The sequence below is a fragment of the Asparagus officinalis genome, chromosome 4 (genome assembly GCF_001876935.1).
Source record: "Asparagus officinalis chromosome 4, Aspof.V1, whole genome shotgun sequence".
In the NCBI taxonomy this organism is placed as follows: Eukaryota; Viridiplantae; Streptophyta; class Magnoliopsida; order Asparagales; family Asparagaceae; genus Asparagus; species Asparagus officinalis.
Window position 1 is genome coordinate 7,860,537 of NC_033797.1, and position 13,354 is coordinate 7,873,890.

At 35.4% G+C, this 13,354-nt stretch overlaps 1 protein-coding gene across 11 annotated transcripts; it reads right to left on the reverse strand.

Annotated features, from left to right (window-relative positions):
- LOC109836514 lies at nt 351-9,361 on the reverse strand. 11 transcript variants are annotated; one of them, XR_002245986.1, is made up of 8 exons: nt 9,024-9,360; nt 6,210-6,339; nt 5,961-6,023; nt 4,005-4,070; nt 3,185-3,313; nt 1,089-1,158; nt 814-913; nt 351-732 (listed from the first exon to the last, which is right to left on the reverse strand). XR_002245986.1 is itself a non-coding variant. In XM_020404425.1 (7 exons), exons 2-6 carry the CDS (start codon nt 5,966-5,968, stop codon nt 875-877), a joined length of 312 nt encoding a protein of 103 aa, XP_020260014.1. In that variant the 5' UTR covers nt 5,969-6,023; nt 9,024-9,358; the 3' UTR covers nt 351-732; nt 814-874. The 11 variants fall into 11 exon arrangements, 4 of the variants coding, with proteins under 4 accessions (XP_020260014.1, XP_020260013.1, XP_020260011.1 ...); XR_002245985.1 differs by having other exon boundaries at nt 5,961-6,339; nt 9,024-9,361; XR_002245987.1 differs by lacking the exon at nt 5,961-6,023 and having other exon boundaries at nt 9,024-9,359.

Below are 13,354 nucleotides of genomic sequence, written 5' to 3' on the forward strand. Positions count from 1 at the left end.
TTTTAATTTATTATTTTATTATTGATTCATTTCGTTAAGATTTATTTAATTTAAACCATGTATCAAACATATGGATAGAATTTAAAAATTCAAAAGGATTGAATAGTAAAATTATATTTATTTATTAATTGTTTGATAACAACAGTTCTATCATTGATAAAATCAATTGCAAATGAAACCAAAGGAGGAAAACCATGATACTATAACTAAAAAGAATTAGGATTATCTTGACAAATATGGATCAGCTTTAATTTATATTTCATGTAGAGTTCTCTCATATTGCGCTCCAATAAGTTTCTTTTTATAATGAAATTCAGATGTCACATAGATCCATTAAAGCTGACTTATCACAGGCTAAAAGCAATGATACTATAAATGTAGGCATCACCACCCATGAAACAATTTTTTGCAATCTCATTTCACTTAGATCACAGAACATAATGATTTATCTAATAGCAACGAATGAACCATAACCATGTCTCAACTACAACTTAACATGCTAGCTCTCTTGGTGTTCAAACACTACTCTGTTTCATCTCTTATGTCGTAGTACAAAATCAATAACATGTCAGTGATAATGCAGACATCTTTCTCCAATTGCTTGATGTATGGATTGTTGAAGTTGTTTGAACCCATTAATATTATTTGTCGATGAGTTGATTGCAGAGATAATTAGTCCTCTTGTCCGGCCAGGAGCACCTCATTTTAAATGAAGATACATTGAGGAAAAACCTACAAGAGAAGCAACAACTTGAATTAACTAAAATGAATGGTTCTAGTATTGATCTCTAGAGCATAGTGAAATCAACATACATGCTAGGTGTTGAAGATTCGAACTGGCCTCTGCCACAGTTTATCAGAATCTTCTGATCCTTTATAGACATAGAATGAATAAGAGGAATTTTGTCCAATGCTGCAAGATATAAGAGAATTAAGCACTAATGATATTACTAAAAATTAATAATTTCAACAAAGTGGAACAAAGAAATGAAAAGATAAATAAATGAACCATTAGTAATATAATTTTCCCCCCTCTTCTCTTTCCGTGACTTGTTATGTTAAAAGAAGTTTATGACAACATAAGTTACCTGAGTCCTTAGAGGCATCAGGGGTTTCATCGAGGGCAAGTCACTTCTGCACGTGATGCATATTGAAAAACTACAAGAGTTTAAATATTTGAAGGTCAATTAATTTTTCACTCATCAATTTATTAACATCCACAAATAAAACTTTAGGAACAGTATAATGTGTGCATTAAAACAAGTAAAGAAAATTAAGAAGATTTGGGAGTATTTGAGTCTAATGGGATTCTATCAGGAAACAAAGCAAACATATCTTCTCTAGTATTTGGGGAAAAAGGATCTGCTGTTTGTTTTTTGTATATGAGTATGCACTTCATATTATTTCTTTATTTCTCTAGTATTTACGTTTTATTTTCTATTTCCTTGTCCAGTGTAAAGGAATGTATTTAGATACTTTTATTAAAGAAAATGATTCATTTATTTGAAATTCATGTGCCTGTTTGCTTCAAATTCCTATTCTTCTGTAGTATTGTACCACAAAAATCTGAATCCTCTAATTTAAAGGCTTCAAAATATAGATGGTTCATGTTTGTATTAGTGACTGTTAATGAAGCAACCATGACCTTGCAGAAGTCAAATTCAACAAATGTTAGTTACACTTTCTGCTTCAGGGTTAGACTGTCCAATAGAATATGATATTGCAATGAAATAAATAAATAAAAGCTCACGAACAACTGGAGATCCTTGGATGGCATGACTTTGAACAACTTAAGGCCTCCTAAAACATGTAGTTGTATTCTATTTGTTTAGTCACACATTGAAAGGTTATGTAACCGTATTCTATTTTCTTTAATATAAATATATAATCTGACTACCTCTCTCTGGAAACTTAAAGCTCATATTTTGAAATCCCTTCAGATAATTCAATTTGCTTAAGAACTCACCACTTTGTTATCATGGGATTTCTATGAAATCACAACTTAAAACTCATATTTTGAAGGGTGTACAGTACATAGTATATTATGTGCACTGACCAGTACATATATTATAGCAAGATTATAGCTGCCTGTAAGTATATGCAAAATCTAGAAAACAAACTGTGAAGAACTTCTTGCAGACAAATTGTGGGTATTTCAAGTCTACCTACTAATAATCGTTTCCTTAGCCCAAAAAGAGGCTATCAGGTATAGAGCAATGTGTAATATATCTATCATACTGCCATTGGATGACATAAGCTTAAAGATGTACCATCCTATACCTGGCGCAATTTGGGTTGCGAATCAGAACTATATTATGAAATTTGATTTGTTTACTGCGGTATTTTTTTCTATTTTGCCTTTACATACCCATGGAGTTAGAATAATCTATATTTTAAATCATTAAGCCAAATGTTGCTGATTTGTCTCCTCTGGCTAATGAACCTCAAAGTTGCAGTTTCCTTCTTTCCATGCCTCAATTTGCTACAAATCAGTTTCTTGTTAGTTGAATGACAGCCTTTGAATGCAGCAAAGCCTTATGTTAGTATCCTATGTTGCAGGAGTATGGGCATTAAACACATGGATGCACGAAGATAATACACATAAGCACATCAAATCAACCAAATTCAAAAAATAAGATAGAAAAATAAAAACAAAGTAGAAGTATCATGTTTAATGTGTGTCCGAGGTGATACTGCTTCGTGGTATAAATGTTCGTGTCTACAGTTTAGTGAGTAAATATAATTGCACAAATTTTAAGTTTAAATGTACAAATTATAAACTTAAGGAACCTGGAATCCAAGAAGGATTGTGCTCGTCAATGCTATGATCCAGTAATCGAGCCTAACCATTGTATACATAATGATCCATTTTAGTTTGTATTAATATAGATACCTTTATATAACACATATGTTAGCAATATATATAGTAAACACAACGCTGGTTTATAGCAAACAACATATACATCGCATATCCTAAAATTTTAAATTGCAATCCTTCTCTGGAATAACATAACAACAACCGTCTCCATCGATTCTGTGTCACTTTATCCTTGAGAGAATAATGCATTATGGGAAATGTCAATTAATGAAGAAAAGAGATTGTGTAATCTGTATAATTACAGGCTTCCAACAAGAATCTCAGCATGGGACCATTAAGAGAAAGGACTGGGAGAGAATGTATTACCTGGATCTGAGTTCTAGTTCCAGCAGTAATATTTGAGAGCGTCCGGCAAGCTTCTTTTTTAATGCTCTTTTTGTAATTATGCGTGAGTAGTTGAAGAAGGCAAGGAAGCACTTTGTTGTCGATAATAAACTGCAAAATACTTCACAGGATTACTCTCCGTTATTTAAACACAAAAATTCATACAAAATACAAAATAATGCCAGTAAAAGTGGAGTTTCATTTGTACTATTGCATGTAGGGAAGACAATGCACTGAATCAATGTTAAATCATCCTAGTCACAGAAAGCAGGTCCAACGTAAGGCAGGGCTCAATGTCAAATCAGTCAAGAATGAAAAAAATGAGGGGAAACTAATGGAAAGAAAATAGATGATGTCCCATATTGCTTGCACAATCAGGCTTATGTAGGTTATGCGCCTGCATACCTGATTATGAGGCTGCACCGATACAATTATCAGGCTTATGCAGGCTTATGTCTTATATTACAAAATTGTGTGTTTTTGTTCAGTCTATCAACATTATCTCCTTATTGCACAAGCAAAAGAACATGAATACGCAAACAGAAATACACCCACACACGCAATATGCTTGTACATGTAAATTATGTCGTGGAATTTAGATGTGAGAACAAAACTGATACAGTTAGGAAAAAATCTAGCCCTCCCTAACTCACTCAACTTTCTGCACTTGTGTCTGCAAATACTATCTAACAAAGTCCTACACCCCTAATTTCCTCAATTCAGCTAAAAAAAACTAATTCATCAAAATTAACTAAAAGGACAGAAACCATAATTTCACAAAATATAACAATTGAATTTTTACCTGATGAAACTGACACAGGAGAAAGATGAAGACTTGAAGCAAGCCTTAATTCGGACAATCCTTGACCTATTGTTGAATTAGAACAAAATGAGGTGATGGCTAATTAGAACAAAATTAAATGAAAATTTTCTTTAAAATTAGAACAAAATGAGAGGAATGAAGAGAAAAAAGTAAAAGCATTCTAACCGATGCCAAAATTTTGACAACTGAGGAGATGATGGCGGAGGCGCAGTGTTGATGATTAGGGCAATAACAATCATCTTTGGAAATTGATGGATTTAGATCATGGGACTGCGTAACTGAAGAACTGAGAAGATGGGCTGAGAAGAAGGGTAACAGATACGATATCCAGCTGTAGTACCCTTATAGGACTTACCTATGTGAGAGGAACCGTGATGGCCGCGTTGGGGGGGTGGCTGGGCTAACCCCTAGAAACTCTCATGAGTCGGTTATTGTGAGCATGACCTTTAACGCCCAACCCGCTTTACTCAATAGATGAAGACGTATTGTGTGTGTTTCTTAAAGCGGTTTATGAATTCAGGATATGTTTGGTAATTAAATTTGGTGGAAGGCTATTTTGGGGAGGGTAAAGTTTTTCATGAACTCCCTCTTTTAAAGGGTAAATAGATATGGCTAAAGCTCAAGTACATGATTTGGGCCCACACAATACTTACAGTCAAAACGTTTTACTTGGAACTTAAGAGATTCATTTCTTTAATGTCCTTTTCTTTCAGTTTTCAGATTCTTGGAATTTTTTTTGGAAGTGATGCTGACTTGAGCCACTGGGCAATCCTAAAGATTTTTGACCAATGAACATTAATGAAGGCTTGACTTGAGCCACTGGGCAATCCTAAAGATTTTTGACCAATGAACATTAATGAAGGCTTGAATTCTCGTATATGATCCAGACCAAGACCAGAGTTTATTCTACTTCAATCAGTCAAAACGTTTTGCTTAAAGATTTTTGACCAATGAACATTAATGAAGGCTTGAATTCTCGTATATGATCCAGACCAAGACCAGAGTTTATTCTACTTCAATCAGTCAAAACGTTTTGCTTAAAGATTTTTGACCAATGAACATTAATGAAGGCTTGAATTGTCGTATATGATCCAGCCGAATTCAAATTTTGTAGTTGATGAGATGAATCAACAACAAAATCAACCTCATCGGCCCAAGAAACCTTACCAGATTTACCAGCAACTGAAAGAGAGCCTGGAGTATCACAGATGATCTTCTGAACTCCTGACTGAGATGATTCGCCTTTGATCACCTTAACAACGGAAGCAGCATCACCAGCTAGGGCAGATTCACTAAGCTGACAACCTTCAGTCACCTGAGGAGCAGAATTAGAGCGAACAACACCAGCTAGAGAGGATTCACTGAGCTGACAAACTCCCAGTCACCTGAGGAGCAGAATTAGAGCGAACAACACCAGCTAGAGAGGATTCACTGAGCTGACAAACTCCAATCTCCAGAGGAGCAGAATCAATTTTGAACAACACCAGCTAGAGAGGATTCACTGAGCTGACAAACTCCAATCTCCAGAGGAGCAGAATCAATTTTAGCTTGGGAGAATTTACTGATCTGACGAACTCCAATCTCCAGAGGAAGATTCCGACAAGATCTTGAGTTTGGATCATTCAGAATTTCATCCATAATCCTCTTTTTCTTTTCTCCCTTTGGCCCCGTAGATCCCATTATATTCAAGAAATCATCATCTTCCTCAATCGATCATGTTTCTTGATCAATCGAAGAAGATGAATTCAGATTTGAAGCACTAAATCCAAACTTTAGCAATTTTTTCCCATGATTTTTTCTAGTTTTCGCCATCTCAATCTCAGCGGGAGCACAAGTTAGCAGAAACGAATCCTGCTAACAAGCGTCGGATAACCGCTCAATTTGTTAATTTTGGACCAACTTTTAGTCTCTTTGATATCGCAAAACTACGCTCACCTCTGCATGTCTCTATTGCACCGTTCACCATGCCTTGGAGATCAATGTATAAGGGTGACAGCTCTGCTTGAACAACAATGTCATCATTGAGAGTAATACTATCTTTTTAAGGCTAGGAAACAACTGAAGGATTATACAAAATATAGCGTGCAAAGTTTCAGCACCTCAAGCTAAAGGATAGCTAATTTGAAAATAAATAGGGTTAGTAGCAGATAGACCCTCTACACTATTGCCAAATAGAATTACTACCTATATAATTCTATGGTAGCAGATAAACCCCCTAAGTGAATCTTTTACCCGCTTCAAGGAGTCTATCTACAACAATATATTTCCTTTCATTGAGTCTATCTGCAGCATAGAACTATTTCAGGCGGTTTATCTGCAACAACAAAACCATAGGGTTAGTAAGTTAAATTTGGCAACAGGTGGTCTATCCACAATAACTTAAAAAATGAGCTTTGAGATACTCCAATATACTATCAAGTAGTCTCAAATAAATAGCTAATATGATAGATGGTATATGCAGGTTGATTTAGAAAATATTTTAAATAATATAATGCAAAATACAAGCTATTATTTCAACAATATGCTGAAATAGATAAAATCATTCAAACTACTATAAAAATGCAATATAATGAAAATTTTAGTTTCTACTTTTAAGGTTAAACAAATGCCAACTAAAATTTAACCGGTTTCATGTATAATGAAAATTTTAGTTTCTACTTTTAAGGTTAAACAAATGCCAACTAAAATTTAACCGGTTTCATGTAATCTCCTCACATTAGGAAGATTTATCCGGATATGATTCATGACTACATTATACTTAGGACTCATTACCGTCAACATGGCCGCAACAACAACAACAGGCTTCTAGCATACATTAGCCCGTTGTTGTTTTGCTAATATACTAGCTCTCATAACAACGGTATTCTCATAGGTATTGACGTTGCCTGTAGGAAGTTTATTTGGGAGTAAAAGATGAGAAGCATAAAATGACCTGTATAGCGTTGAAGGATGCTCGTAAATTTAAAAGATGTGGTGGCTTGGGGTTATATGGGGCAGAAGGGTGGAGTATAACTTCAATTGCTAAAGTTATTTGGGAGATTCACCTAAATAAGAAGACTTTGTGGATTAAATGGTTACATGAACCTAATCTTAAGCACTGTATCATAAGGGAGGTCTGTTGCAAAGCAGCTGATTCTTGGCAAAGGAAAAGGGTGTTGAAGGTGAGAGATTGGTTTATATTGCAGTTCAGTGGGATTGCTGCAAGTGTGCGAAAAATGGCAACATATTGTGTTGGTAGCATACTTAATTAGTATCTCCTTGATATATCATGCACTGATGCCAGAGACTGCTTTTGGTCCCCTCTTGTTTGGACCTCTTTAAATGTGCCAAAGGTGGCTTGTGATGAGAGCCAGGTTATTAACACAAGAGAGTATTAAGGCTGGACATTGATTGTCCACATATTTGTAATTTTTGTCAACAGGGCCCTAAAGAATTGGATCATCTGCTCTTCATATGTGATTTTTCAAAGAGGACGTCGCTGGGAATCATGGCTTGGAGTGATGTTAATACATGACTGGCAAGACGAAGTGATTTGGTTGTTTAGGCAAGTACCGAGTTGAAAGGCAAATCAATTTGTAAGAAAATTTTCTTTGCTTTCTTAGCTGCATGTGTATATCATGCATAGATGGAGAGGAATCGGTGGACATTTGCAAGAAAGGAGATGCCTTTTGAGAGGATTATTAACGATATATTATGAGAGAGATCCTTTGTAGAGCATTTCATTCACATATGCCTTACCATACTTTGATGTACATATTTGATTTAAGTAGACAAGTTCTTAAAGTGCTTTGACATTTTTCTGTAGTCCATTCTTGTATACACCCCCAGGAATGTCTGGGTAGCGGTCTGCAAATATCGCTCATGGTAAGTGAAATATTTTCAATTACCAAAAAAAAGAAAGAATTAATAATCAATAATTTCTGGAGCATTTTAATGTCTTCCTTCAATACTTGAACCCTAGAATAGTTGCTAGTTGATGGCTAAAAGAAGAAAACAAAAAATCTCCAAAACCCTAAGTCAAAACATCTATTTATATGTCCCCAAAAATCTGAAAAATAACTAATTACCGCGCCACCGGTGTGGTCTGCACCACACCAGGGTGTGGTAGGGGCTGTTTTGCTGATTTCGTGCTTGTCGGAATGTCTGGGTAGCGGTCTGCAAATATCGCTCATGGTAAGTGAAATATTTTCAATTACCAAAAAAAAAGAACTAATAATCAATAATTTCTGGAGCATTCCTCATAAACACCCCAAAATCAAAAAAAAAAAAAAGCTGATCCCAAGATTGGGAGCTAATTTCTGCTAACCTCGATCTATCTGTTGCTTCAGGCTGAAAATAGAGAGTATAAAGGATGGGTTAAGACTTAAATGACTGCTGATTAATTGACCTCACCGGTATCCATCTCAAGGTTTACTTTTTAACAAGTACTAACTAACAACATTATCAAAAATGATTTCTTTAATTAATTTTAGAATGTATAGGATTGTAATATCATTACTTGTATGTAAATGATTGTAATCCAACATTTGGGCTTACATATGAGTTTCTAGTTGTGCATAATCTTCAAGGTTATGTGATCTTTATTAGCAATAAAAGGATATTTATATAGAGTCATCTGCTTTTTCCTAACAAATATTAGCAATTTTCAAGAAAAAAAAATTACCCACGCTTTTAATATGTTTTTATATATATATATTCATTGGATGAATCAATTGAAGAAATGAATAAAATTGAAGCACTCACATCATAAGTATCCCCAAAATATAGTTGAAATCATATCAGATCATAATATTAGCTTCTAAAAGATCAAATATAGGGATTCAAATAATAGTACCTCGTAATTATCTTGAGCAACTTGCACTATTGACCACAACATATTCTCTCTTGTCTTTAGTTTTAGAATAAATATACACATTATGATTTGAATCATCATAAAATTATATCAAAGTCAGATAAATTAGATAGAATATAGATGCAAGCTAGGATTTGAAGACTCACCTATTCTAAATCGTAGCATGATCGGATTAGGGCTTTGCGGAATCAGTGACTTTCTCCATTGCTTAAAGAAATTACAGAATGAGAAGGAGGAGACGAGGCTTGAGAGGAGTTGAGTTGATGATTAGGGTAATAACAATCATCTTTGGAAATTGATGGCTTAAGATCGTGGGACTGCGTAACTGAAGAACTGAGAAGATTGGGCTGAGAAGAAGGGTAACGAATGAAGTGGTGAATTGAATTCATCTTTAAAAGTTGGTGGAGGTAACGGAAGATCGGAGGAGGGTACGTAATCGATGAATTGAAAGGAGGAGCGTAACTGATGAAAGGGTAAAGTGGTTTATGAATTCAGGATATGTTTGGTAATTAAATTTGGTGGAAGGCTATTTTGGGGAGGGTAAAGTTTGGATATGTTTGGTAATTAAATTTGGTGGAAGGCTATTTTGGGGAGGGTAAAGTTTTTCATGAACTCCCTCTTTTAAAGGGTAATTTGGTGGAAGGCTATTTTGGGGAGGGTAAAGTTTTTCATGAACTCCCTCTTTTAAAGGGTAAATAGATTATAGGCAAAATGTGTTTTCTCTTAAAAATTTCCATCTGACAGTCGCAAGCTAACTTTAGAATTTTTTGTTATGCCATAGAAATAAGTGTTGATCAATATTCAATAGGCCGACACATGTCTCAACTAGACTGCACCCCAAGCCGACCCGACAGGCCGAGCAAGGCATCCCTTCTCGCCAGGCTTAGAAATACGTCTTTTCTTGCTAGGTCGAGACATGCGTCTCTTCTAGCTTGGCCGACTCATCCCTTCTCACAAAGAGTCGTCCTTTCTCGCCAGAAGGTGTCCCTTCTCGTCAGGCCGAGTCGTCCCTTTTCACCAGGATGTGTCTCTTCTCGCCAAGCCGAGTTGTTCCTTCTCGTCAGGCTGAGTCGTCCTTTCTCGTCAGGAGGTGTCCCCTCTCTCTAGGCTAAGTTAGTGTGTCCTTGAACCTCTCGCCGACAACCAATTACCCTCACCTTAAATACGTTGTCAGGTGAAAATGAACCAAATAATTAACAAATAGTTTGATAACGTTTGACTAACTATTCGGTCATATTTGATTCGGTAGTTTTTTACTACTAAATAAATATTTTTTAGTATTCGAGTTTACTAACGAGTAGAATTTAACCAAATGTATATTCGATTTGTTTGTCTTCAAATATTCGTTTAAAATTTGATCACTTATTATTTGTATTATTGCACATACGATGTCATATTTTAACTCTACCATTTCTACTTAAGTTTTATGTACTAATTTTAAGACTTAAATAATCTTAAATTTGTTTTCTAATGAAAATTTTGATTTAAATATATATACATCATATATCATAAAGGAATATTTTTTATTAATGAATTTAAATACTATTTAAAAATTAAATTTTTAGCGAAATAAATATACTTTGATATTTGATAAGTATTCATGAATATTTATCAAATACCAAGTATTCGAGTTCGAGTTAGAAAAACTCCATATATGAATATTAGAGTCAGCATTTGAATTTGATAATTTTAAACAAAGACAAATACGAACACCTTAGCATTCGATTCGTTTCGATCGTTTACCACCCCTACTGTGAGAGTTATCATTGCTCTAGATCTCATAGTCTTCATGACTCATCGGACCCAGTCAGCACAAAGCACCTACTGTCGTCCTCACATTAGACATTTGATGACTCACTCTCTTCAGCGGCCAACACCTATAAGGCACCTGCTGAGTCAGCTGCCTGCCTGGACTCGACCATAGTTACCTTTAAGCCCTTCCGATCTACTATAAAAGGAAGCTGCACTGCATGAGGTAACTTCTTCTGCTTTTACGCAACTCTAAGCTATTCCTCTCACTATTTTCTCTTATATTTTCCCACTCAAGTTCATACACTAACTTGATCGTCATACGAACAACAGGAGAATCCAAGTCCGGCCTCTCACGTGTTATTCGTGTGCAAGAAAGAACAGGATCTACAGAGCCAGTCATCTGAAGGAGTCCGGGGACCCAAACTCTACTTTAATCCACAAATAAACTCCATGTTTGGTAATTAGCATCAAGAAGAGTTAGTCATCTGAAGGAGTTTGAGGACCTACTTTAATCTATAAATAAACCCCCTGTTTGATAATTGTCATCAACAGTTGTATATCCCTTAATATTTGAGAATTTACGTTTGAGAATTTACTGTTACATCTACCATAAATTTTATTTAAGCATAATTGAGATGGGCTTAAAGTTGACTAAGAACATGTTTAACGGTGCATTAAACAAACATCAAGGACTAAAGAGTTATCAAATTAGCTTGTAGGTGTCAAATGAAAAATCTCGTAGCGAAACTCTCATGTTAACGTAACGCATGGTTTACAATGCAACTTTTGGGAACTTGAGGTTATATAAGTGATACTAACAACATGTGAGGGCATATAACTGCAATGTTGGGGAAACTTACAACTATATAAGGTATTTAAAGAGTAATTAGCCTACTTTCTTTGGCATTGAATTAAAATACTCCTTAACATTTAAAAGTCTTAAATTTCACACTGACAGATGGTGAAATGAAAATAATGCTCATCTTTTCCTTAAGGGCCTGTTTGGATTTGTAGGGGGTGAAGGGAAGAGAAGGGAAGGGAAGAGAAGGGAAGGGAAGGGAGTTCCCTTCCCCTTGGTTACACCCCAATTTGGGGGGTAACAAATTTTATACTATTAGGGGGTGAACCAAGGGGAACTAGGGTGAATTAACTTCACCTCCTAAGTGTTCCCAAACAAGATGAATGGAGGTGAATGGTTCCCCTAACTTCCCTTCACCCTCATTCCCCTCAATCCAAACAAGCCCTAAAAAGAAAATGAACTTTTTTGACTATGTATGCCATCGCAAATCTATCCTATTTGCTGTTTGAATTGACCCTTAGGCCTTAGCCCACCCCACGCCCCAAAATCTGTATAATTGTCATTTTACCTCTCTGACTTTGAACACTGTTAAAAGAGGAGTATAAAATCTTATTGTGGATTCATCCGATGGTTGGGAGGTCTCAGTATGGCTCCCACGACCGTGAGTTCGATTCCGGGCCGAATTATCAACAACAAAAAAGCTAGCTGCATTTTGTTAATGAAAAAGGGGCGCATTTTTATAAGGCTGAATTACACTAAACCCTTATGAACTTTCAACATTTTACAATAAACCGCTATGAACTTTTAAATTCATACTAAACCCCCAATAACTTTTGTAGAAACCTCCAATATCTTTTGGGTAAATTACACTAAACACCTCAATAACTTTCAAAATACCCTTTTATATATATTGTTTTCTAGTTCTAATTCATGGGGGTTACCTACAAAATGCAAAAAAGTTATTGGGGGGAATCAAAAACTAAATGGGTGTTCAGTGCTATTTTGAAAGTTAGTAGGGGTTTATTGCAAAATGCTGAAAGTTCACGGCGATTTGCTGTAAATACCCTTCTTGCAGTTGTTACGGGTCGGATACTTTTGGATCCCTTCTGCGGTCCGGCCGAAGGAATAAGGTGCATGTAATAAATACTAATACCATTAGTCTTGATGTACGTATCTAGAATGTATGTGAACTATAAAACCGTGTATCTTTGAAGTATAATTAGTTTTGTCATCGGAATTTCCATTTTCTTATAGTAAATAGCCAAATCATTATGTAAATTTTGCACGGACTACTTAAACCCGTTAAGATAGTTTTTATTTGGTGACACGTCACTACATGAATGAACGGTCCGAACTATATACTAAGCGGATTACAATCTCATACGGTAAAGCCCTAAAAAGGAATCAGATTTTAACTTCTTCTTTTTTTAACGTAAGTAGACTCCTAAGTCCTAACCATGGTAAAAAAATATTTTCTGCACGTACCTAGTGAGTAGTGAGTATATATAATCGTTTATGGGCTTAATATTAGAAAACATCCTTAACTTATTGGATGACTCCCCATAACTTTGAAAATATTAGAAAACCTCCCCTTAGATACAAAGATTGTCGAAAAAACTTCCTTTTAGTCTTATGCTTTTACCAGAATCCCCCTTTAAGTTTGAGATTTTATCAAAAAACCCCCTACATAATGGCGGTTTTTAGATAAAATCTCAAAGTTAAATGGGGTCATCTGATAACCCCTGAACTTAAGGGGATTTTTCTGATATTTCAAAGTTATGGGGGGTTATCCGATAATCTTCCATGTGTAACGGGGGTTTGCTTATATTTAGCCATTGTTTTGGGTATGCGCATGTCGTAGAAGTCATAAGAAGCTCATGCATCATAAATTAATGACTTATACACGGTTAAAAAACGTTATTCATG

What these genes read in the sequence shown, in the direction of transcription:
- LOC109836514 (XM_020404422.1), bottom strand. Translation starts at nt 4,264, where the DNA reads ATGATTGTTATTGCCCTAATCATCAACACTGCGCCTCCGCCATCATCT. An exon ending in TCCTGTGTCAGTTTCATCAG is followed by an intron (nt 3,314 to 4,004) that starts GTAAAAATTCAA and finishes AGTATTTTGCAG; the next exon opens with TTTATTATCGACAACAAAGT. An exon ending in GAACTAGAACTCAGATCCAG is followed by an intron (nt 1,159 to 3,184) that starts GTAATACATTCT and finishes AAACTCTTGTAG; the next exon opens with TTTTTCAATATGCATCACGT.